Here is a 25,248-nt window from a genome sequence, read left to right as displayed (position 1 = left end):
AAGGTGGCTTTCATCAACTTAAGTTTACAGTGTAGACCAGGCCTCAGTTATGAAAACACAGAGAGAATACAGCCATTTTATCAACTGAGTTTCCAACTATGACTACAACACTTTACCATAATTAATCCAATAATAGGTTGTCTTACTTCTGTGAAGCTACATAGTGACAGGACCAGATTGATCCCCACTGGAAATAAACTTTTAGAACTAGTGTAATATGGACTTTTAGTATGAAAAAATTTGAATTTAAAAAGATAGAGCTAAGTAAACTGTGTATTTTAGTATCCAGAGTATGATCAAACACATGCCAATACGCTGAAACTGCCAACAGACTGAAACTACTTGTCTTTAAAAGTGCAGACCTAATAGTCATAATTCTTTGGGAATATTACATGTTGTTACAGGGTTAAAATTTTATCACAGATCATAAGTGTGAGTGTACGTGGCACCGGGCATTGTGCAGGAAACATGTAAAGTGGGCTTGGTAGAAAAGAACTCATCTGGGGCAAAGGAACTAGGGAAGAGACTGTACTAGGCAGGCTGCTGTTTATCTAGGTGGAGGCAAGATAGTGTCAGAAGCATATATCACTGTGTGAGGCATTCTAGGGAAAGAGCAAGAAGGACTGAAGCAGTGGCAGTAAAGCGAAGGGTCCCTGAGCCAGCCTACCTGTGAGAGGCAGGTGGTAATACATTCATTAAAACTAGATCAAGGGCCAGTAAGCAAACCCTATGCTGCCAGTTGTTGATGGAAATGTATGCGTAGTTAGTAGGGGATAGTGCCTGTTGAGGTGTGTAGTCTGCCGTCTTTGGGATGTCAAGTGTGCCACTGAGCCCAACTGAGCATTTTAGCCAGGCCCTAAAAACACATATAGAAGCTCTTGGTCCACAGCCACTCTGTCCCTACAGAAAGGGGAAGAGGCCTCCTGAGTTCTTTATCCCCCTTCTCTTCCTAGTGTATCCATCTAGATATAGGGCAAACCCATCTAAGCTTTTTACTCTTTACCCTCCTAGACTTTAAGGTCAGAAAGTCCTGCGTATAAAGAGTTTTGTTCATTTTTGTATACCGTGTTATTTCCCCCCCCATTACACCTCCAATAACTTATGAACTTGAGTTTCCATTTTTTACAGACTCTTTCATGTACTAAGAATTTATCATTTAAAAAAAAATGTTTTTCTGTATGAAGTACCCTTTTGAAACAACAACTTCTACAGACATTGACAACACTACCGAAACTAAGCCTCAGCCACACACAGTAATGGCCGTGGTCTACACTTAGGGTGACTAGACAGCAAGTGTGAAAAATCAGGACGGGGGTGGGGGGGTGGGTAACAGGAGCCTATCTAAGAAAAAGGACCCAAAAAATCAGGACTGTCCCTATAAAATCGGGATATCTGGACACCCTATCTACACTATTCAAACATGGCTCATAGGCTCATCTCTCTATTGCAATCCACAGTGTTCTACCCTCCAAGCGCAAGATCTAAAATCTGATAATGAACAGCAGTTGCTGTAAAACATCTCATCTATTCAAATCCACAGACCTACCAGTCTCAATTGCTATTTCAAGAGTATGGTAAATTACCAGTTCCCTCTGATAATCTAGTTATTGTTGGTTTACCAAGAGCTGTTCAGTGACCCACTGAAGTTCCATGCAGCAAGATGCTTTTCCTCCAACAGTCAATTAGATTCAACCCAGATTCCATTAACCTACCATTTTTACTCACACCAAGTAGCACACTATTCTGCTAGCAGTCCCATTAAAATCAACAGGCTACTCAGGGTAACTAAATTGGGTATTAAACTGTGTCCAATTCTGCAAACCCTTAATACAGTTGCCAGTAACAGCCCCTAGGGGGAAAAACTTCAAAGTCTCATCTTTTGTGCATTCCTGCAATTTGAGGTTTCTCTGCTAAAGCACAAAAAGTTGTTTTGCTTTTCCACATATGTATCAAAAAAAGCCCAGCTGAAGATAATTAAGTTGCCCACTACATTCACTTACTTCCCCATGTGGAATCCTTCATACTATTCTTTTCCTAACAGATGAAGTTAGAAAGAAAGAGTTTGTGCTAAATATTGACTCTTATCTGTTGCTTCCACTTCCCTCTTCCAAAATAGCAATTTAAAACATATAGCCCTAGTACACGTTTGTTAACATTTAACAGACTGCATTGCATCTAGCTTGGTGATAGAGTTGCTAGATGTTTCCTTCAGGGGTATTTAGTTGTTTTTTTTTTTTAAATCCAGTTGAAGCATATTCAAGTTTCACTTTGCTAATTCTTGGGCATCTCTATTCCAAGCGATAGCATCTATCTGGAGCTTGCTCCTTAAGAAGAAGCTAATCCTACTCACGTACACAGCAAAAACATTAAGAGAAATTTGGAACAGAGTGGGAGCAAATTTGTTTTGGTCCACATTTACTAGAAAATTCAGGAAGAGTATCCATCCCTTCCCCCCCCCTCCTCAGTAGGATCATAAACTAAAGTTTGCAAAGTTAAACAGAGTAACATCTCAGGCTTGCTTGCACCTATCCCTCAAAAATAAAATATCAATCTTCTACCATACCAGTGTTTAAATTGGATAGAATAAAAGTAGTTAAAATCTGTGACTAAGTAGGTTTGGTTTCTAATCTTATGGAGAAGAGTAGAAGGTGGCTGCAGAGTGACAGCATGTTCCAAAATAATACATGAAGACTTAAGTGCATTCAAAATGCTGTCTTTTTGTTGAGTATAAATGAAGTGTGGAATTTAAGCACCACACTTTTTTTTTTTTTTTTTACACATAGTTTGAAAAAAAGTGAAAAGCTGCAAGCAAAATTAAGCAGCAACATGTTGGTCAAGTTAGTATGAGTATGATACAGAGGATAAACTATATATGGGTATCTAAGTTTAGATTGACAGCCTTGATAATGCCAATTCTACACATTTTTTTTTTCCATTTTAGTATTGGACTGAGCACCTTAATGTTCTTCCTTAAAAACAGCCACCTCCTGTGTGTGTGTGTGTGTGTGTGTGTGTGTGTGTGTGTGTGTGTGTGTGTGTGTGTGTGTGTGTGTGTGTGTGTGTATGTGTACACACACACACCCCTTGCAGCACTGCACTAAAAACCACATTCTTCCTTATTTAAACAGAGATAATATAATACACATCTCAAATGATCTTTAAATTAGCTGACAAGTTGATTTGACAATATAGCGTAAACAATGCCTGAGATGCAAGTTGGGTACATTTTTTAAAAATTCTCCAGGGAGACTTGTATCAGCTTGTGTATGTTTAGCCATACCCTTAAAGCTTCACCATTCACAAAGAGAAATAGACAAACATGAATATTCCAAGTGAACAGACACAGAACAGTCCAATATTTAGTAATAGTTTAACTTTTGGAGTCTCTTCCAACATTTGTAAACAGAGAGTCTCTTCCTCTGTATCTTGGATGGCTCTTTCATTCATGTTTCTACCTCTAAAGCCACAGAACCAATCTATGAATTTCCAGTGTTTCTCTCTATCATCAGTCTCTTCCTCACGCTTTTTCTCACCCATGAGAGAGACCTGTCCATTGGAATAACAATCAACTGGTGTCTCAACTTCAGAGTGACTTACAGAAATCACTGGGTTGTTGTCTTCTCTGCAAGTAACTAGAAGATTTATATCCTCAGGCTTAATATTTTTAATATTTTCTTCAGATTTGCCATTTGGCAGGATATGATTGGCATTTTCATTACATTTCAAGACGGTTTTTTCTTGTACCTTATATGGATCCCCTTTTGAAGCACTCTCTTTTACAGACCTGATTTTTAGAGACCAGAAAGTGGTTGTTCGAATCTGTTCCTTTGCTGGTGGTGATGTAAAGAGGCTTACTGTAATAGTCACAATTCCAGTGATCCAAAACAGACCAGTAGCAATATACATATAGTGGATATTTTTGATGAAGCCTGGCCTGGTATCAGGCTGGTTACACTCAGGGGCACGATAAATAAATGCCAGTATCAGCCTTGTAGATCCAAGAACAAACCCAACCATTCCACCATAGAACGCCCCTTGTTCGTTGCAACGCTTCCAAAATATACCCAACAGAAACACAGCAGCCACTGGTGGAGTCAAATAATCTGCTACCTCTTGTATATAGAGATACATCTGGCCTCCTTGCATTTCCACGATTATTGGAACCCAAGCAATGCTTATAATTACCATGAAAGCAACAAACACTCTTCCTACAATCATTAGTTCTCTAGATGGGGCACTCTTGCGTATGAGTTTGTAGACATCAAGTGTAAATATAGTGCTGGCACTGTTAAATATAGAGTCCAAGTCACTCATTAGTGCAGCAATCATTACAGCCATCATGAGTCCCCGCAGACCAACTGGTACAAGTTTCATCACCAAACGTGGATAGGCAATGTTAGAGCATCCAGCTCTGCTTCCACAGACTTGCATGCAGTGTTCGGGATTGATACAGGCAATGTCATCTGCAAACAGTATACGTGAAATCATCCCTGGGATAACTATAATAAACATAGGCAACAGCTTTAAAAAGCCTGCCATTAGCGTGGATCCTTTGGCATGAGCAATATTTTTTGCAGCTAAAACCCTCTGAACTATGACTTGGTCTGCACACCAGTACCATACAGAAGCTGGGGTCTGCCCAAACAGAAATCCAGGCCAAGGAATATCTTCGTCAGTTGGCTCACGCAACATTTTAAGAGCATCTGGCTTTGGATGGACATGACAAGAGTTGGTATTGGAAAGATTGTAGGTCAACAAGATTGACGTAATATTTGGTGTTGCCAACATATACCTTCTTTTAATTTCTTCAAACCCACCAACCTCCATCATACTTATGATCATGAGTGTGAGGGCACCAATAATCATAAGCAGAGCTTGAAGAGTGTCCGTGTAGATGACAGCCACAAGACCTCCAGTCACAGTCAACAAAGCAGTCATTCCAATAAGCAAGATAACTGACAAATAAAGGTTCCAACCTAGAGATTCTTGAATAAAGAGTGCACCTGAATACAAGTCAACAGAAAGTTTGGTGAAGATATAAAGAATCAAAGACAACGCCGCAAAATATATTTGAATTCTATGTCCTCCAAAACGTTTGGATAAGTATTCAGGCATAGTATATACTGCTGATCGTATGTAGACTGGGATGAAGACCCATCCTAAAAGCTGTAAAAGCATTAAGGCGTTGAACTCCCACGCACCTACTGCAAATCCACTTGCTGCTCCAGATCCTGCGAGCCCAATGAAATGTTCGCTCCCAATATTGCTCACAAATAAGGATGCACCAATAGCTACCCATGTCATAGAACGGCCTGCCAAGAAGTAGCCACTTACGGTGCTTCGATTGTATTTCCACATGGCAAAAAAGCCTATGCACAGTACAAGTACAAAGTACAGTGTCACAATGGCAATGTCTGCTGTTTCCAAAGAAGCCCTCATTTTTATAAACAAAATGACTTGTGACTGCCGATGTCCAATTTTCACCCCCCAGGAAGTCTTTAGAGTAATATGTGAACCAGTTTACATTTATCAGTACTGCAGATCAAATTCTTTGTCCCTTGGTTTGCTGTCTTGATGGTGGTGGTTGTAGTACACTTTGAGAAGATAGATTTATTTTCTCCGCTTCTTAAATGGAAATTTGAGAACTTAGCACGCACTTTTAATCGACTTTCCACAAGAGCATCAGCATTAACTCTGTTGATGTAGGAGAAATTCTTAGCTGCAGCTAAGTCTAGTGAAGCCTACTGTACCAACCCTGCAAGGCAGCAAAGACAAAAGACAAAGGTTGAATTAGAGAAGGATTTCACTCAAATTTATGAGAAAGATTTGACGTCTATCAAAACTAGTGGTTCAGCGCAAGTCTTTTCCTCCTTTAAATTGTATTTGTGCAAGATAGAACACAGGATTCATTACTTAAATTCAGTAGTGCCCTTTATAATTAAGCTGAAAATCTGGACATGGTACATGTATCTCAGTGGATACAGCAAATACAAGAGCCTAAGATTAAATGACCCCAAACAAACAAACAAACGTCAAATATCCCCAACACAACAAGATGCATTCTCATTAGGAATTTCCATTTCCCCACCCCCCAAATCCTCAAAGGATTAAAGTCTATTTTAAAAGACATTAAAATAAGCCCTTCCACTTTTGTGTGAGCATAGAAAGACATTTTACATTATGAAAAAGTTTACTTGGCTAGCCCTTTTTTGAATTTCCCCGGGATTCCACCATAAACAGCCTAGGTTCTCTCTTGCTAGATCCTGAAGTGATGTCACAATTCTCTGTTTGAGATACCATCCTGTTGCCATGACTAATAAGAATGAAGTCATAACACTGCCACAAATATCAAATAATGCCAAGTGTATGACTAACTATAAAATTGATGTTATTCTACAAGTTTTAGAACAACTTCGTGTGATGTGCACGGCACATCACCGTGCTGTTTTTTAAGTGGAAAAGGTTTCGGGAAATTACAGCGTGGAGGGGCGAGGGGGAAGAGGGCACTAATTTGTTTACACTAATAGGGGGGAAAAAAAAAACAGAAAACAAGACCTAAACACATCTGGATGGCATTTCTGTGTGTCTAACATGGTAACTTTTGAAGACCATGTCCAATGATTTCTAAAATTTCAGGTAACGTTCTAGGTGTCAATGGGAAGAAACCTATTTATTTTTGTGATTATCAGAAAACTGGAAAAAGCCTGATGTCTACAGTGTCCATTTGGGGCTGCAAGCAGAGAGCATTAGGAGTAATTCAGCAGTAATTCAGACGCAGTCATTGCTCAATATTGCCAAGTTCATTTGCATACATCAATCCTATTGGACAAAGTGAGACAGCAAATGAAGCTGCAGATCAGGACTAAGGTGCTTTAACAGAGTTGGGAGGATCACGACTAGAACAGCAGGGGCTGCTACAGATCAGAAGATAGAGCAACTGAACAGGGATGAGGCTAGATATTTGCACCATTACTCCCTCCAAACTATGCCTGGCTCAAATAGAATCACTTACCTTTGCCTAGTCCAGTGTTTCCCAAACTTGGGGTGCCACCTGTGTAGCGAAAGTCCCTGGCAGGGCGGGCTGGGCCGGTTTGTTTACCTGCCCTGTCCGCAGATTTGGCCAATCGCGGCTCCCACTGGCCGCAGTTCGCTGCTCCAGGAAGCCATGGCCAGTACGTCCCTCAGCCCACACTGCTTCCAGCGGCTCCCATTGGCCTGGAGTAGTGAACCGCAGACAGTGGGAGCCGCGATCAGCCAAACCTGTGGACGGGACAGGTAAACAAACCTGTCCGGCCTGCCAGGGGCTTTCCCTACACAAGCGGCGTCCCAAGTTTGGAAAACACTGGCCTAGGCGAAACTGTTTTACTTCATCTAAACCAGGGGAGAGGTGACCAAGGCAAACAGCATGGTTAGAGTCAGTGGAGAGAGTCCTACCAGTTCAGGGATAGATACCAAGTTCCTGCCCTGCCCTGCGCTCCACCTGTCAGTTCAGCTTACAATGAAGTGTGTAGCCTTCTAGTTGTTTTTGTGATTCAGTGCACACTACTTCTTGTAATTTTGTGGTTTAATTGGAATGAGTTGACTTCAGTCGGGGGGGGGGGGGAAATACATCTTGTTTACATTAATAGTTTTGGTAGTTAGAAAACTAAACAGAAAAATCACCTCAAAATATGCCAAATTTACTTTCAGAATTTGCTATTTGATGGTTTCCACCAGCCAGAGAAGTTCCAGTTTACTCTTCACCTCCCCCACACTTTTTTTCTTTTTTTTTTTTTTTTTAAACAAAAATTAAAATAAAGTTGGTTTTGGTAGTTCCAAATTAAAAAAAACGTTTTTGTATATCAGCTCTCATTCTGTTCTACAGGATAGCTCAGTGGCTTGCACGCTGGTCCGCTAAACCCAGGGTTGCAAGTTCAATCCCTGAGGGGGCCATTTAGAGATCTGGGGCAAAAACCTGTCTGGGATTGGTCCTGCTTTGAGCAGAGGGTTGGACTAGATGATCTCCTGAGGTCCCTTCCAACCCTGGTAATCTATTATTCTATGTAGCTTGACAAAAGCACCTCATCACTTCTACCATCAGCATTGATTTTCATAATTCATTTTTGTCCACCACCACTTTTTAGTTATTTAAAATTAAACTAACATTGTGGTTTTATAAAGACACAGGAAGCCATAGGAATACAGCTAAAAATAAAAGCTATTTTCAAGTCAAAATTCTTTCCATAGCCTTTAGCGATTAATCTGCAACTGTTCTCTTTTACTAGTGTTCACTTTATGTAGAAAAGGGAGAAATGAACATTCCTGATTTAGGTTTTTGGTGAAAAGGAAGCTCCATGCAAGGTTGTAGTTGACACCTGTAGAAGTCACACCAATCTGGACTAAAAATATTGTCTCACTGGTGTTTGCATCCCTATCACAAATGCTTTAAAATAAACAGATGCTGGACAACGCTAATATATAGAGATAGACAGCTGAGATATAGTTCTACATGGTTGTCCTAAACTGATCTTTTGTTTCTAGGAGCCAGTAGGCTTGTGATCTACTTTGACCCTTTGAACACTGGTGATTCTTTCTGCCACGGAAGGAGATACATTAATGAAAAATCAGCTCTATAGTTAAGATAAGGATGTGTTTTACGCCTAACGCAGGGATTCAGCCTGTATTTATTGTTAAGATTGGAAGGATTAGATTTATCTGTAAATGTCAATTTCACTACACACATGCAAACCAACTAAGTATTGCCATCACTAATTGCTTATCTGTAACTTTCGGTTAAGTCAGGAAAATGCTGCTTGAGAAGTTAGAGTTTGATTTAAAGATATTTACTTTGTATATTTTGACAGGTGATGTTCACAATTTGTGTTTTGGCAGTTATAAAACTAACTTTTTGAATCTCAGCATCTACGGTCATTATTTAATTACTGTCCAAACCTGTCCATATCTATTTTCTGCATATTTACTGTGTGACTAGCAAGTCCTTCCTCCCTACCAAACAAAGCATTTACTGAGTGCAGAATGAGTTTTCTGAGAATTTACAAGAGAGTTGACTGAGTTAAAAGCAAACTAAGAAGTTTAATACTCAAACCTGTTTTGTCCCAAATAATTTTACCACCACAAGAATTCAAGTTTTACCTAGGATTAAAAATTCATTGTGATCTTCAAATTTAGCACACGTACAAGACGTTAAGTTGCAACCAAGTGTATTAATTACTGTTTTAGCCAATTATGAAATAGAGAGGGCCAGGTATACAACTCAGGTTACTCTTAGGTATGGCCATCTGATTTAGTTACCTTTGATGTCAATCACCTTCCCTCTCTAGTTAATTTGGATCTTTCAATTCTGTGGGCTGAAGATAGTCAATGGCACAAAGGAGCTGTATGTGTCAAGAATTCTCACTGACAGATTATTTGGCCTTCAATCATCATTGCATTAGCCCCAACTGTCATTACACTAAAAAAAAAAAAAAATCTTATAGTTGCATTCTGTGGAAATTTTGAGCCAGATTCACCACTATGCCCTGAATGTTTTGTGCTGCTTCACTGATACAGAGTCACAGTAAAAATCACTTAATTGGCCAATGTGCTCCAGATGCTTTAGACTGCTCTGAAATGACAAAGCTGCCAGAGCATACCAACAAATCTGGCCTTAAAACAAAAGTGGTTTTAAAAGGTTCATATAACATATTTGCAACTCAAACTATCACAGGATAGCAGCATTCTTTGGGTTTCTTGTTTAGCATTCATGGGTGAAATTTAAAAACAAAAAACAAGATTCCCATATAAAACTATGTTAAGATGGAGTTAAGGCTGAGAGTATGGATGAGTACCTTAAATGGTTAAAAAGATGTAAACTCTTTTGCTGTTTCAGGAAACTATTACAGGTAACCATGCAGCTTATTTACTGTGAGAATGTGCACTTCTCACTAATGCAGATGTGTTAACAAGAAAAAAAGGTTCCACTTCAGTCTCAACCATTTTTGAATATTTGTATGAACTGGCCCTTTTATAAGCAGAACGCTGCACAAAAAAAATAAAGTATTTCAGAACCAGCGAAGATACTCAGTGTTTATATTCTCATTCTGATAAAGTTATATCCAAGAATGATAAGAGACTATGGAAGTGTGATACAAAACAGACTGAGCCCTCAACTGTAATCAATTTATCAAGATCATGAGTCTCAGACCACAGATCTTCCATGAAGAATTTAAAAACAGAATTTAATTTACATTCATCCACAAAAGGCACCGCAGATTAAATTGTCTATTCTGTGGTTTAATTTATTCCTAACAAGACAGTACACTGTAAATGTTTCTAAACTGCATGAAGCTTCTGGGTATGAATGTAATACACTACTTAGCTGCAAGTGCTTCTTTGATTATTTTTAAAATGTCAAAGGTAATTACATTACAACATTAATACCAAGATTTCATATTTTAAGAAAAAAGTATACAAACGCAACTACTCCCAGATGCATAATTTCTCTTAACCCAATGTAAGTAATAACTATAAAAAGGTGAGCCAAGAAAAGAGTAAAGTTCTAGTTCCTTGTCCTCCTATCTTATTGAAAAAAGTTTTGGACCTAAACTGGTGACACCTACACTAAGTGATCGACAGCAGTAATCAGATACCAGTAGTGAAATCAGATGAGCTGTAACAGTATACAAAAAGGCAGCTGGCGTGTATATAGAGTATTTGCCCTTTAATAAATTGTCATGTCACAATTGAGACACTGTCACTGGACATGTATTTATTTTGGTTATAATGTTAAGAACTTCTTGAGAACTTGCCACCTATAGACAGGGACAAATCACGCTTTAAATAGCTACTTTTCAAAAGCATCACTTTTGCAACTTTCAGACCTGGTTCGCGGTGTTCAGCCTGGTAAAGGTTTGAGGGAAATTTGCTGGGAAAAGATCAGAGGAACAAAAAGGAAAAGGGAAGGATTTCCAGGGTTATGCTGGAATTAAGTTCAATAAGAAGCTGGTATAAGAAGTTACTCTGAACTGCTGTAGTGACGTATGTCTACATAGCAAAGAAAAACCTGCAGCTGGTTCATTGTAGACTTCTGGGCTCAGGCAGGAACCCTGGCTCTGGGACCAGGAAGTCTATACAGCAGTGAAACAGCATTGCAGTCCAAGCCACATGAGTCCAAGTCGGCTGGTACGAGCCAGCTGCAGCCTTTTCTTTGCGGTGTAGACATGCAACAAATCTGTATTGAAGGTATTTTCACTGACTACTGAAACTTTTCCATCTTCCTGACTAAAGGAGGACTCAAACAGCTGCATGGGGAGACTATCAAGTCATGGGAACAGTGTTTGTGGCACTGATAAAACCAGCAGCAAGTCAAAACTGGTGCCAAGAACAGTGAATTTCAGCCCTGGCTACTTTCTGATTGGGCCATATCACAAGAACAAGAAAGTTTTTCCTTTGTGTCATAACAGTTTGAGATTTCTGTGCAAACATTAGTACGACTCAAACTGCCTTTTTTTTAAAAAAATATATTAGCTAAAGGCAAATTCTCAAAAAGGACACAAGATACAGTAGAATAGATTCAGGGTAGGATTTATACAGCACACAGAAGAAGAAATATTATAAGGCAGGAATCAGCAACCTTAGGCACGCGGCCCACCAGGGTTAACACCTCTGGTGGGCTGGTTTGTGTACCACCTACGTCCGTGTGCTCAGCTGATCGCAGCTCCCACAGGCCACAGTTTGCCACTCCCGGCCAATGGAGGTTGCTGGAAGCGGCAGCCAGCACATCCCTCGGCCCGTGCCACTTCCCGCAGCCCCCACTGGCCTGGAGCGGTAAACCACGGTAAGTGGGAGCCGCAATCAGCCAAACCTGTGGACACGGCAGGTAAACAAACTGACCTGGCCCGCCAGGGGACTTACCCTGGTGGGCTGTGTGCCAAAGACTGCCGATCCCTGTTATAAGTACATACATTTGTTATTAGAATGGGGAAATGGCTCATACGTCTAAGACCTATGTTTCTCAGATGTTCATATGGATGATCCAGCCACCATTTAATACTTTAAAGTCTGGAATGTTACCAGTAAGACAACTACAGTTTATGGCACAACTTATGTAGGATTCATGTAAAACTCTGATGTGTTGGTAAATTAAATGCAGTTACCAGCTGACACCAAGATTACATCTAAAATTCTTATTATGGAAAAAAACAAACAGCTATTTTGAAGTTTTAATCGGGTCCCTCAAAAAAAAAAAAAAAAAGACCATATAGAAATTCAGGCCTTACTCACACTTCTTTAAAAGTGCTCAGTCACAACTGAAATTCAAAACTGTTGGGTCACTCTTTTAAAAGGAAGCTTTCCCAGCATGATTATCTGACAGGTGGCCCTTTACATAATCCAGAGAGGGGAAAGAGACCCACAGCTGCAGCCTCAAATGCTGCTTCCCCATCTCCTTTCCTTCCAGCTGGTAAGCATTCCTGCTATGTTTTCCTTGTCTCTTATCACAAATGATATAGTCTATCCTGACAACTTTAATTAAGAGGAAGAGATTATGTCCAAAATATTCTCTTCAACCCCCACCTCCCTCCAAAATGATCTCTTTTCAAAATAAAAATTATTTCAGGGGCAGATAAGTCACAGGTTACCAAAACTATGCATTTATTAGCAAGTTAGAGAACACATCTATGCACAGACTTGTGGGGTTAAGAAGTATGTGTCTGGAAATGACATTTAACCTTTGCCCACCCCTTAGGTAGTCTCACAAAAGGTATGCCTTACTGCCTCCTATAAATCTGCAACCCCCGAGAAATGGATCATTAACACTAAGTTCAACACCTACATGGCTGAAAACCTTTCCGAAGTATTAATGCTCCCAATTCCAGGAAAAGGAGATGCCAAACCTAATAGTTAGAATCTGAGTACATATTAGCAGTTAATCCATTTTTTGTCTATTGAAATGACCCTGATAACTTTATTATACTAGAACCTTCCTATGCTGTTCAAGTTATGCAGCAAGTTCTTCTGATGCTGCAGTAATACATTCTTTTTTCTTTCAGAGTATTTTTGAATGAGAATCTGGACAAGTGAAACACCTCTATGGATCAGACTGCTTTTCTGATAAGCTACACACAACTGTCTTTAGGGGGTAATATACTGCATTTTGTCCAAATCCAGTACAGCATAGCAATTTTAAGTATACATTGTTGTAGACAAACTTATGAATTCTGTCTGTGCAACAGAAGCAAATGTAGTAACTGGAGCTATATGGCCCAATGAAACTGAAGGATGAAGTGACTCAAAGCATTGTTGTTAAGGGAGACACATGTTAGACCCAACATTTAAAAAAAATGCAGTTTACAATAAAGACTTTCCTACCCATCAGGTCTGCAAATATCAGCGTAGTCCTAAAAGAATCAAGTTGTGTTTTTTCCCCTAGCTCGTTCATCAGCTCTGTTGATGCACAAACCAGAATAGAATCTGCTCACTCTCTCATAACTGTGTTGGCTCTGCAATGCAGGAGTAAAAATAAGATATGCTGTAATAAGTACAGGAAGCAGAACTGTTGAGTAAAAGTGCTTTAATAGTCACTTTTCTGAACATAACTACATTTCAAACCCCCAAATTGCAATTATATTTTACTGTAGCAGCATGTAACCTGAATGGTCTGCTATACTGATGTGTGCCTAATTAACATTAGGAGTTCAACAAGCATACTCAGAGGATAATAGGCTTGACAGGTGTAAGCTATGGAGAAAGTGGAACATTCCGTAAATATAGCACAAGTGTCAGGCTTTAGCAGGTTTCGGGAAAAAGAGGGAGCCACAGCCAGGGACTTGCCACTCTTTCCAAAGACAGCTTTCTGCTGACCCCACAGATATTTTATGGTATGCAACCATGGCTGGCACAAGACAACTATGAAGAACTAAGACAACAGCAGTACAGCTCCTGCTGGATCTGTGCTACAGGCAAGAGCCAAGAAAGTACGGAGGAGCAACCCTGTTATGTAACTGCCTCCACTTTCCTTCCCCATGAGTCCCCAGGATTAGATGCTGCATCTTCACCATTCTCCACGTTCCCCAAACACCTCACATCTGAGGAAACAGGTTCGGGCCCCCATTTGTTCATTAAAACAAGAGATACTTGCTTAAGAACAAAAAGCTTTTATAAGTTACATATAAACATGGGAACCTAAACCTACTGCAGTAATGTCAGTTACCAAATAACATAAAGAGTCTGTTCACATGATTTAATAAAAATAAGATTAAAGTTTTTATGCTTTATTGCCTGAAGTTAAAGTACCCAAACAAAAGTGACTTAATTTTCATAGGTACTGAGCATCCTCTGCATTCCCTGAAAGTGCTCAGCACCTCTGAAAATTAAACCACTTTTTTGGTAACCAAAGTTTGAAAAAATGTTGCCCAGGTCACTAGCAGAATTAACGATGGTCCAAAGTGGACACTGACCAGGTAGAATCTTATGGTGATCAAGTGACTGGAAGGAAAAGAAAAAAAAAAGTCAGTTGTGTACAGCTAATTACTGACAGCTAAGTGTCCGTATTATCAGTGATCCCTCCACAGCTGCAAAAGCCAGTGCCTACATAAACTCAAGTATTAAGAAAAAGCAAGCTTTCACTGCACTGCTGGAAAATACTAGAAAGAATATGGGCAAAGTGAGGTGCCTGATCTGTGGGATCTGAGGAGACCCAGACAAGTGCCTCCAAAGTAGTATAAACAGAGGGTTGACAAGGAAAGGGAGCAACATATTTTAACAAGTTTTCAAGTTAATATGGTAAAACTCAGGGAGCTGTGACTGGCTGAAACCACCCTGCCAACTAAGCCAGTAGAACCATTAACTGACATCTTTGTTGGCAGTTGTAGCAGAGAGGCAGAGTGAATGAGCTGTTCCCTGACTCCTAGAGATTGCATCTCCACATCAAGGCCGTGCCATGCTGGCAAGCAGATTGAAGCAGCTTGCACTGCCTGCAACACATGTATAGACAAGTTTTAAAAAATTAACAGGAGGAGAGGGTTAAGAAAAAAATATAACCCACACACATGGAGGAAGTACAGCAGCAGGTACTACCCCAAACTACTTATTTACTAGATAGAATCCCTGAACTACATGATCTTAGTGCATGCAAGACAGAGCCCATGATCATATTAGAGAGCCCGTGGATGAAGACAGACATTATTGCACCACAGTGGTATTACTGTCATTATTTAAATTCATTGTTTTCTTAGGAGAAATACTTAATGTGCAGTGCATTCCAAAGGTCTTCTGCTGATGAATCAGAGCAATAGCTAGAGTTACAAATAGAGCAGATATTTGTTATGTGGATTTCTCCACAGAGCTCTACCAATACCAGCAAGTTCTATTCTGTGACTTCTCTTGTACAAGAACTGATTATGACAGCCTATGTAGACTTTTTCTAAACATCCAATGAGAATTAATATGAAGTCAAACTTTCATTTGTAACCCAAGCCAAAATTTGAAGCCAGGACTCCAGCAATGAAAGGCTAGTGTATTAATTAAGTGTTCCAACTAGTATCCGATTTTCCTATAATCAAAAACTGTTTCCAACACTTCTATTTTTCAACCCATTTTCCATGCCTTTAGAACTCCATCACTACTCTAGGTCATAGTACTCTCTCCCTTTTGTGATAAGACTGTAGGGAAAGAGCTTAAAAAAATTGTACCAAAAGACAGTCCCCTAAATCCATACTTAGATGCCTAAATATGTAGAGCAGATTTCAAAAGAGCTTGGCAGGGGGTGATGCGGGGACAGAGGGAGAAAGATGCTTGGGATCCAGTACTGTTTGTTCAAAAACGGTTCTCTGGGTTCATAGTCAGGGCTGTAATAATTTCTGAACATTAATTAGTTCAAACCATGTGGGTAATCAGAAATGAAGGGATGCATAAAGCAACTCTAAATGTGGTGCCCTTTCTGCAGGTTTGAGCTGTGCTCATCTTACCAAGCCCTCTCAAGCAGCAGCTTATGAAACTGACATGAGGCCACAAATATTGCACTGAAAAATGTACGGTCCTTTTAAAGCGACATTTCAGTAATGTTGCAGACCTCATCAACTTTTATGTAGGGATATTAAACAAGTATATATATATCATGGTCTGAGTATATAACTTGAAATTGATGTGGAGAAACCATGAAAACTCAAGAGTCAAGGCTATTCATGTAAACTCTGCCCCATAAAGATGTCATCATGCAACCTTACCTTCTTTCAACAAAGGATACTGAAGATGAGCATGAAACATTTTGGTTTTATAATTTGCCTCATACATATCGCCAGCACTAAGTGAGCTGCTGTGTCACATCACAAGTTCTTTTCACGTACATCCTCAATTTCATGCAGATTTATAGATGACACATTAGGGCCATTTAAAACTACATTAGGTGCAATGCTAAGGTGTGCTGGAGACATGTTCTGTGTACCATGGCCCTCCCCCCACCTCCCTTGTAACCCTTCCAATCTGGCAGGCCATAGGAGGTTGCGGAGAAGGAGCTGGGGGGCAGGGCAAAAAAACTAAAAAACCCCAAGATTCTGCTTACTCATCACCCCATGGAGGAGAGTCCTGATGCTCCTGGCCTTCTATGAGTCACAAAGACCAAGTCCCATTCCTAAAAATCCTTGTAGAGCCTCAGGATCCAGGCTCTTCTCTCTGATGAATGGACAACTTCCTAATGTCCAAAGGACTGGAGCTCTTACTTTTGTTTGCAGGAAAGGAGAAATACAGGTGGCAGGAGACTGGGAACCAGACAGAAAAACTCCCCCCACCCAAAGCCCTTTGGGAAGGGAGAAGGGTGAGTGACAAGGAGCAATTAACTCTTTTGCTACTCCCCAAGCACCATGCAGTGGAGGAAGTGATGGCAGAAGGACCCCAGAGAGTAAAGGATCCCTTCTCTTACTCACCTTCCTCCTCAAGCCCACTCAGGAGCTCCCCCGTGAGTGAAGACCCCCCTTCCCTTAACTGTTTATGAGCTCCAGCCAGCCTGTGGTCTCTCTTTTTTCAGGTCAACAGGGCAAGGACTGCAGGTCCTGATGAGCATGAAAAGCCCCTCTGGTCTCAGGAGATAAGGCAGCAGGGGTGTACCTGAAGAACCTAGGCTTGAGAGTGGGGCTAATTGGCTTTATATGGTTTACTGAGTGCTTTCTTTGAAAGCACTACAGTCCACCTCTTGTGGATTTTTGAAGGGGCCCCAAATGAAAATTTACCTTAAATATGGCGCAGCAGTTATGCCCTAGTAAATACCACAATTTAACTGAAAGGTCATTATATAGAAATTTATTGTACACAGTGTAGTCGTAGCCACGTCCATCCAGGATATCAGAGAGACCAGGTGGGGATGGGGTAAATCTCTTTTATTGGACCAATTTCTGTTGGTGAGAGACACAAGCTTTCACGCTACAGAGTTCTTGACCTGAAGAAGAGCTTTGTGTAGCCCTAAAGATTGCTTCTCTCACCAACAGAAGTTGGTCCAATAGAAGATTTACTCCACCCTGACCTTGTCTCTTGGATTTATTGTATGTTTACCATTAAAACTCCTTAAAAGAGTAATTGTGTTTAAGTCCATTGAGTATGTTCTCATCCCTTGTCCTAGAATGAAAACTACTATGGGTTTATGGAAAACTAGAGCCTGTAAAGTTAACTTGATATTTTTTTATGAGATTACAAAATTGGTTACTAACCACTATTAGTAGTTACATAACATACTTTGAAGTGGTTTACACTAGTCTCAGAGCTGCACCATTTTGATTAAAAATACTAGAAAGATATAAAATTAACATAGCACAGTGTGTTCACCTGCCCCATCTGCAGGTCCGGCCGATCACGACTCCCACTGGCCACAGAGTGCTGCTCCAGGCCAACAGGAGCGGCTGGAAGTGGCACGGGCCGAGGGACTTAACTGGCTGCCGCTTCCAGCGGCTCCCATTGGCCCGGGGCAGTGATCTGCGGCCAGTGGGAGCTGCGATTGGCTGGACCTACGGACGGGGCAGGTAAACTCACCAGCCTGGTCTGCCAGGGGCTTTCCCTACACAAGCGGCGATACCTGTTTGAGAAACCCTGCCTTACAAGATCAGGAATTTCCACAATACTTCAAATATGAAGTACTGTACCTTAGTGAAGGGTTAATAAGCATCAACTCATGTCCTACTGTATACAGTATGCTAGTGTCTGTAATTTGAAGGAAGTTTATTTAACCAATACATCAAAGGCACTTGTCCTTAGTTAGGATTAAGCCGATAGTAAATTTTAATTGTTAAATCCTGACTACTTAATTTAAGTAGACTGGCTATTCAAATTGGAGAGCTAAAGTATTTTCTGAAACAATAAAATCCTCTGCATCCACCCTCCAACACATAACCCACACTTTGGTAAATCAACTTTTAAAAAGAAAATGGATTATTTTTATATGGGCCTGAGAAACATGAGATATTTCAGTCCAGAAGGTAGTACTCGTAGAAAGTTTATTTACATACAAGGCTTGCAATAGAAAGTGCTTCCACAACAATAGTTACAGCGGGAGACAGAGCTCTCACAGGGAGCTGGATCCAGACTCTTCTCTTGTAGGCATGAGTACTTAAATAACTATACAACTCGCGTGTATAGTCAAAGAAGTGCATCATGTATTTAGTGCCTAATTTTTTCATGGTAAACTCTTCATGCAGTCTATGAGCCTAGTGAGAGACAGGGACAGGAAGAGGAATCTACCTGTAAATTACTCCAGCAGGCAAAAGGAAGGAAGGAGAGAATTTTGTCTGATCTTATTAAACTGTGAGATGCTGATATAAATCACTAAGGTCTCACAAACATTTATAGATCGAAAAATAAATACAAGCAATGCTAACCAGTAAGAAAGAAAAAGCAGAGGATTAAAAAAAAATCTGCATCTTAACCTATTCCTTTTTGTTTTTCTTCCCAGGAAGAAATATCAAAAGCTCAGTTGTATAAAGATCAAGTTGTCAGGCAGCACTTTTGTCCATAGCCTGGGCTTCCCTAAGATAGCTGAATGTTTGCCACAGCAGGCAGAGAATTTATTGAAACATGGCAACCTGTTTGGATGGCAAACAATACATGTTGAAAAAAAGTTCGCAGGCAAACAAAGTCAAACTCAGAAGCAAGGGCAGCCTTAGAGAATCACAAGATATTTGTGAAATTATTTGCTGAAACAGGAGAATTATATATGAAAAAAGTTAATTGATATTGCATGATCCATGCAATTGGTTAGAAAACTGAGTTCATCCAAAACCCCTGAATATATTCTTCTCTTGAAGGGAACTAATAAAATATTTAACGTGAAAGTAGACTGCTGATTCAGTTAGAAGAAAACTAACTGTAGGATTTATTGAAGAGAAGTATACCAACGCACAAGTCAAGCTGCAGCAAGAGGCAATGCTGGCAGCATTTCCTGAAGGAATGTCTCATTGCCCCCTACAGGTCAATCTGAGGAACAGCATTAGAGGAAGAGAAACATTTCCAAGCCCTCAGTGACTAGAAGGTTCATCATCCCAACTGGGAGAACAGGCAGGAAGTTTCTTGAAGAATTCCCCTTTCCCCATACATTCCCTTGGAACTGACTTAAAATGTCACTACCCTCTCCTTCGGAAGGCTCGCCTTTGCTACAATGCCTATGATGCGGGCTGGGCGGGGGAGGGATGGTCAGATTAACTGCTAATTCCTTCTATTTACAATAAAAAAATATATATATATTGTATGAGGTTTATTGTGTACCACTACCTTCACCTTTCATGTCACTTGTAATTCTGGGGCTCTAAACTCTTCAAGGCAGAAAGTACATCTCCATACATTTGTGCTGCAGCTTTTACAGGGAGCAATCTATCCTTACTGTGGCCTCTCATTAAGGTAGAGAAAGATTTTCAAAAGCAGAAGTGGCAGTTAAGCACCATACTCCCATTCAAAGCCTCTGTGTCTTTGAAAGATCTCTTCCATACATATTAAATAAATTGGACAAAATGAGTACCCCAGCTGGAGACAGTGACGGAGCCAAAGTCTCACATCCTATTTCTTGGACCGCAGTTGCAAAGATGTCTCAAATATAGAAACAATATTTAAACTTTTTTTCTAGAAAGTCATCACTAGGGTTCTTTGTTTTATCAGGAAATACTAAATAGTGTCAAATTCAAACCTAGTTTATTCAAGACCCAGTTGACTTCAGACTTCAATGATTTAATAAATATACTGGTTAATGCAATTCATTACAGGATTTCAGACTATTAATCCAAACTGAATTTTCTTGCTTTGGTGTGTTTACGTCACAGCCTCAGTAATAGTCTGTGCACTTAAGAATCTTTAAAATACAAAAAGGTTTTAAACCAGCATGCTGTGCAGGGAGAGATCTTATGGGGCTTATTAAAACAATCTACTTCTTGAGATTCAGCACCACCACTTTAGGGAAGCTCCACAGTCAGCACAGAATTGCCCTTTAAAGGTTTTAACTGCACAGAAAGTCAAACAGCAGCAAGATATTTGTAGACAGCAAGTTAATTAGTTAACCAGTAAAAATGAGACAAGATGAACTCCAGATTTTAGAATTATGATACAAGGAGTGGGTTAGAAAAACATGAGTTTCTATACCTAGCTTAATTTCACCAGAACTACAGAGCAGTTAACTCAAATCATTTTAGTCTGCAGAAGTGCCTTAAACAAAGAACATTTGTTAAGAAAGTACATACTGGAGAGTCAAACTTTTTTAAGAGAGTATTTTAATTGTTACCATAATGTTTTACTGTAAGTGTATAAATGCAGATAGGAGGCATTCTGTCACTATAAGCACATCTCTCCTTCACGATGTTCTAACTCCAGGAATGTTTGAGAGGCTCTTCGAAGCCACAGTACTCCTAGTCATGCTTGCATTATAATTTTTTGTTTGTAAGGGTATGGCTACACTTGCAACTTCAAAGTGCTGCCACCGCACATCCCCTACGGGTGTAGCTTGCAGCACTGATTACACTGAGGCTTTACAGCGCTGTATCTTGCAGCGCTCAAGGGGGTGGTTTTTTCACACCCCTGAGCGCGAAAGTTGCAGCACTGTAAAGCGCCAGTGTAGGCATGGCCTAAGTCATTGTGTTGTCAGATTTGTGATACTTTCCCTCTCTATTCAAATACAGAAAGCTTGCAATGTATAATGTAACTGCCACACCTCTTTTAAAAAAAATCTAACATAGAAGTTAGATGTAAAACGAATGGAAATGTACTAGTATTTAGCACAAGATAACATGCTCAAACAGAAAGATAGAATTAAATTAACAGCAGAAGATTAAACATTTCAGCACTATTACAAATATATAAAAATAGTTAAAGATGAAAGTTAGCAAGAACACATTAACAGCACATAATTTGTAGGATTAAGACTTAAAAGGGTACCTACACTAATAGAAAAGCTGCTGCATTTAGACACTAGCACTGTGCAAGGACCCTAAGCAGTAAGCTTTATAGCAGTGGATAAAGATGGGTTGTGTATGTAGCTTAGCATGAGAGGCAGCAAAAAGGAATACCAAATATTCACCTTACACTAAGTGTGTTTCAAAGTCCTGCCTACATTAGGGAAATTAAGAGAAATTAAAAAAAAAAAAGCCATACATACATAGCTGCCAACGCTGGTTTGGCTCCCTGTGCAAACGTAGAAGCAATTTTTATTTTTTTTTTAAAACACAGATCATCTAAACCCGTTCCTAGGCACTCAAAACCGTGCCAGGATTGGGCAAGCCATAACACCATTATTATCAAAGGAGCTCAAGTGGCATTAGCAACAGTGGAAACCACCTGAAAGATTCCCTAGCATGGACAGGGTCAGAAGGTCACAATGCTGGCTCTCTCCCTTGCACAAAAAGGTAATGGTGTTATCTTACAAGAGCAAAATCATGATTTCACTCTTCCCTGTAGGCCTGTGTAAGGAGAGATAGCACCTAGCAGCAACTGTTGTAACTATCCTAGCACTTACTACTGTGCTTAATTTGTGCCAGGGCTAGGCCTGACATCAGTTACAAAAGGAAAATAAACTGCTTGAACCCTGGCACCTCTCTCATTACAAATTAAGCACTAACCTGTTAAAAGCCACCATATGTGTGGAAAAGAGCCACAGTGGAACCAGTGCTGAACCTAGGGTTGCTAACCCTCCAGGACTGTCCTGGAGTGTCAGAAACTAAAGATCAATCTTTCATTAATGATAATATTATGTGATGAAACATCCAGGAGTTCATCCAACCAAAGTTGGCAACCCTAACGGAGCCAGATCACAGGGCAAGGGCAGGAAAGGGCACAGAGCAGAGAGGAAGTTCTTTCACAGGCCAGTTGGGCACATCACACTTCCTCTCTGCACTTGCCCAGCTGAGCTGCCCGAGCCCGAGGCCTTCAGGCACCAGCACAACTGGTTTTCCCCTTTTTTCCCCTTGCAGCCCTGGGCAGGCGACGATACTGCGAGCCCAGCCCTATGGCACGCACGTGCGCGCTCAGCTCGGGCGGCAGCGGCAGCGGCACCGCCCGGAGGTGGGAAGCCGCAGAGACGAGCGGGGACCCGGGACAGGGGCCCCGGGCGCTAAGCCACCGCCAGGCGTGGCGGCGGGCACACGCCGCCCAGCACCGCGCTGGCGGGAGAGCCACGCGGGCAGGCAGGGGCCTGGGGCCGCGGTCCCCCCCCCCCCGCACTCACCCTCTGCATGGCTTTCAGGATCAAGCCAGCTTATAGCGGGGCATCCTGCCGGCGGCGGCAAAAGATGGGACAGAAAGGGGGGCGCGGCCCGCGGCTGCTGGAGGGCGGCGGGGACGCGGCTGCTCCGGCGCGGCGCTGCTGGGTCCCAGCTGCAGAAACGGGAAGCGGGAGAGTGTCGCCGTTAAAGGGCGCCGCCGCCAGCTGCGCAGGCCTCCTCAGCGCGCCGCCCCGCAGGCCTCGGAGCCAGGCCCCGCCCCCCTAAGTCCGGCCCTCGCCCCGGCCGGGCTAGACGGTCCCCCACGCGCGCCCCCTCCGACCCGCAGCCCCGCTCTGTCCGCGGCTCTTGCGCGGGGCTGGCGCCCAGCGGGGGTCGCAGTCCGAAGCGTGCGGGGGACTCCGAGTCGCGTGTGTGAGGCGCCAGCCCGCCCCTCCTGCGCGGCTCCCGCGCTGCTGCTGCTGCTGCAGGGAGTGGAAGTTTCCAACTGTGCCCGCCCCACTGTGCAGCACAGCTACACAACTGGCTGGGGAGCGCACGGGGCGCCCGAGCCAACACGTGACACACGACCACAGAGCCCCTCCCGTCAGAGACACCCGCCGCACAGAGAGCCTGGGGGTGGGGCAGCTGGCTGGCAGGATTCCAAACATCGTATAGACACACCGCATGTCAGCTAGCAGGTTATAGACCACGACCCACCTGCCTGCACTCAGGCAGAAGCCGACCCACCCTCCCTACACCAGGCAACCAGCATCAGAGATCCCATATGATACACTAGGGCCGATACTCCGTGCCCTGTAGAGACCCACTGGTACACACCCACATGTCTCTCGGTGTCCAAACCCCTCCGCGCTCCCCCCCCCCCACAACCCCCCATCGAAAGGGCAAACACCAGTGCCAGAGAGTCCTGGAGACAGTTCAAGCAACTGATCTGTATTACTCCCTCCATGCTCCACCAAGCACATCCATTCTAGGCTCCTGGCTTCTTATCTATACTTGGAGGAAGAGACCTGCATCTTTCCACCTCGCTGACCAGGTTTTTCTAAGTACACACTTCGGTACAAGCCAGACTGCCCTAACAGGCCGCCTTTGCACAGTTGTTTTCTCTCCAACGTTATCAGCGTGTAATTGCCATAGTTATAATTTACAAGTGAGCATTTTAAATGCTGTGAACCCACATCTGGGTTTTCCCTAAGGTTACGCTTTCATACTCTCTCTGATCAGAGCCAGAACACAAACTGGGCAGATTACCCTGTTTCCTTATACACATCAAGCCTTTGTTACTCCAGCTTCCAAAAACAGGAGACAATTACCTTCTCAGAGCAGAGCTTCCAAAGGCTGGGTTTTTGCATGACCAGAGGTGGGGAATTTGCATTGCCTCTACCCACCCAGGTATTTCCGAGAACTCCATTGCACCTCAACTGTTAGAAAGAGGGCCCATCCTCCTGACTGAACTAATCTCCTTATTGCCGACTGATTCTGGCCTGCAGTTTATACCTGCCTGTGGAATTTCCATTACTGCATCTGATGAAGTGGATATTCACCCACAAAACTTTATGCTCCATACATGTGTTAGTCTATAAGGTGCACAGGACTCTCTTGCTTTTTACAGATCCAACTAACGCGGCTACTCCTCTGATATTTCAACTTAGTTCCAAAAAATCCATTCTTGTCTGGCACAATTTCAGTATAGTCCTTTGAACTCAAGCCTCACATTCACATCTCTGCACTAGAGAGGTAACATCCAACCCACACAATACATAAAGTTTGCATTTAATACAATAAGATTTTCCAAGGATATATTCAGAAATTGCTATATCTGTCACATGCCCCTCCCCCCATACACATCCAGGGCAGTGATACGTCTGCCAAGCACTATTGCCCGCTAAATGCCAGTAGTTCAAAACATCAATACACATCCCTGTGCCCCACCAAAAACAGACTCTTACACACACACTCCATGCAAGATCACGCACCTTGCCCTGATCCAGAGAAGCATTCCCATTCCTAGGCTAGGCTTTAGCAGCGTTTAAAGAGAACTGGATAAATTCATGGTGGTTAATCCATAAATGGCTATTAGCCAGGATGGGTAAGGAATGGGTGTCCTAGCCTCTGTTTGTCAGAGGTGGAGATGGATGGCAGGAGAGTGATCACTTGATCATTGCCTGTTAGGTTCAGTCCCTCTGGGGCCCTGGATTGGCCACTGTCGGTAGACAGATACTGGCTAGATGGACCTTTGGTCTGACCCAGTACGGCGATGGCTGAGACCCCAGCTGAGCCACTCAACCCGCTGTCAGCCTGGGGTTCTTTCACTCAGTGCAGCGGGTGAGCGGGACTAATTCAACAAATAGGAAACAAGAGCAACTAATGACAAAGTGGCAAGAACTACAGCAGTGGTCCCCAACCTTTTTCATCTGGCAGGTGCCAGATGAAGACCATGGTGGCGGACAAGCATCGCAAAATGCCATCAAATTCGGGTGGCATTTTGGGGTGAGCCTCTGGATGATGCTGTTTGTCAGCAGCAAGCAGTGTCATCCAGAGTGTCGGTGCCGAATGCCGCCGAATTTTGGCGGCATTCGCAGATGCTCGTCCTCGG

The 25,248-nt window shown here is 42.1% G+C and overlaps 2 protein-coding genes across 4 annotated transcripts in view; both read right to left on the bottom strand.

Moving 5' to 3' along the window:
• Positions 1 to 24,017, bottom strand: part of MRPS6 (mitochondrial ribosomal protein S6) — a 62,515-nt gene extending 38,498 nt beyond the window's left edge. Inside the window, exon 1 of one of the 2 annotated variants that reach the window (XM_075073636.1) lies at positions 23,966 to 24,017. In XM_075073636.1, the coding sequence (XP_074929737.1) occupies positions 23,966 to 24,004 (39 nt within the window). In that variant the 5' untranslated portion in view covers positions 24,005 to 24,017. Of the gene's footprint in view, positions 1 to 22,657; positions 22,742 to 23,965 lie in introns of those variants that run through there. The other variant, XM_032765755.2, reaches the window with a different exon arrangement.
• On the bottom strand, positions 63 to 22,745 carry SLC5A3 (solute carrier family 5 member 3). Of its 2 annotated transcripts, none has more exons than XM_032765753.2 (2): positions 22,658 to 22,745; positions 63 to 5,755 (listed from the first exon to the last, which is right to left on the bottom strand). In XM_032765753.2, the coding sequence occupies exon 2, from the start codon at positions 5,437 to 5,439 to the stop codon at positions 3,298 to 3,300; it is 2,142 nt and encodes a 713-aa protein (XP_032621644.1). In that variant the 5' UTR covers positions 5,440 to 5,755; positions 22,658 to 22,745; the 3' UTR covers positions 63 to 3,297. The 2 variants fall into 2 exon arrangements, with proteins under 2 accessions (XP_032621644.1, XP_074929729.1); XM_075073628.1 differs by lacking the exon at positions 22,658 to 22,745 and adding an exon at positions 13,348 to 14,556.
• Positions 24,018 to 25,248: the final 1,231 nt, after the last annotated feature.

This window comes from Chelonoidis abingdonii, chromosome 1, assembly GCF_003597395.2.
Source record: "Chelonoidis abingdonii isolate Lonesome George chromosome 1, CheloAbing_2.0, whole genome shotgun sequence".
Lineage (NCBI taxonomy): Eukaryota > Metazoa > Chordata > Testudines > Testudinidae > Chelonoidis > Chelonoidis abingdonii.
Note: the sequence above shows the minus strand (reverse complement) of the source record. Positions and strands in the feature narration are given on the sequence as shown.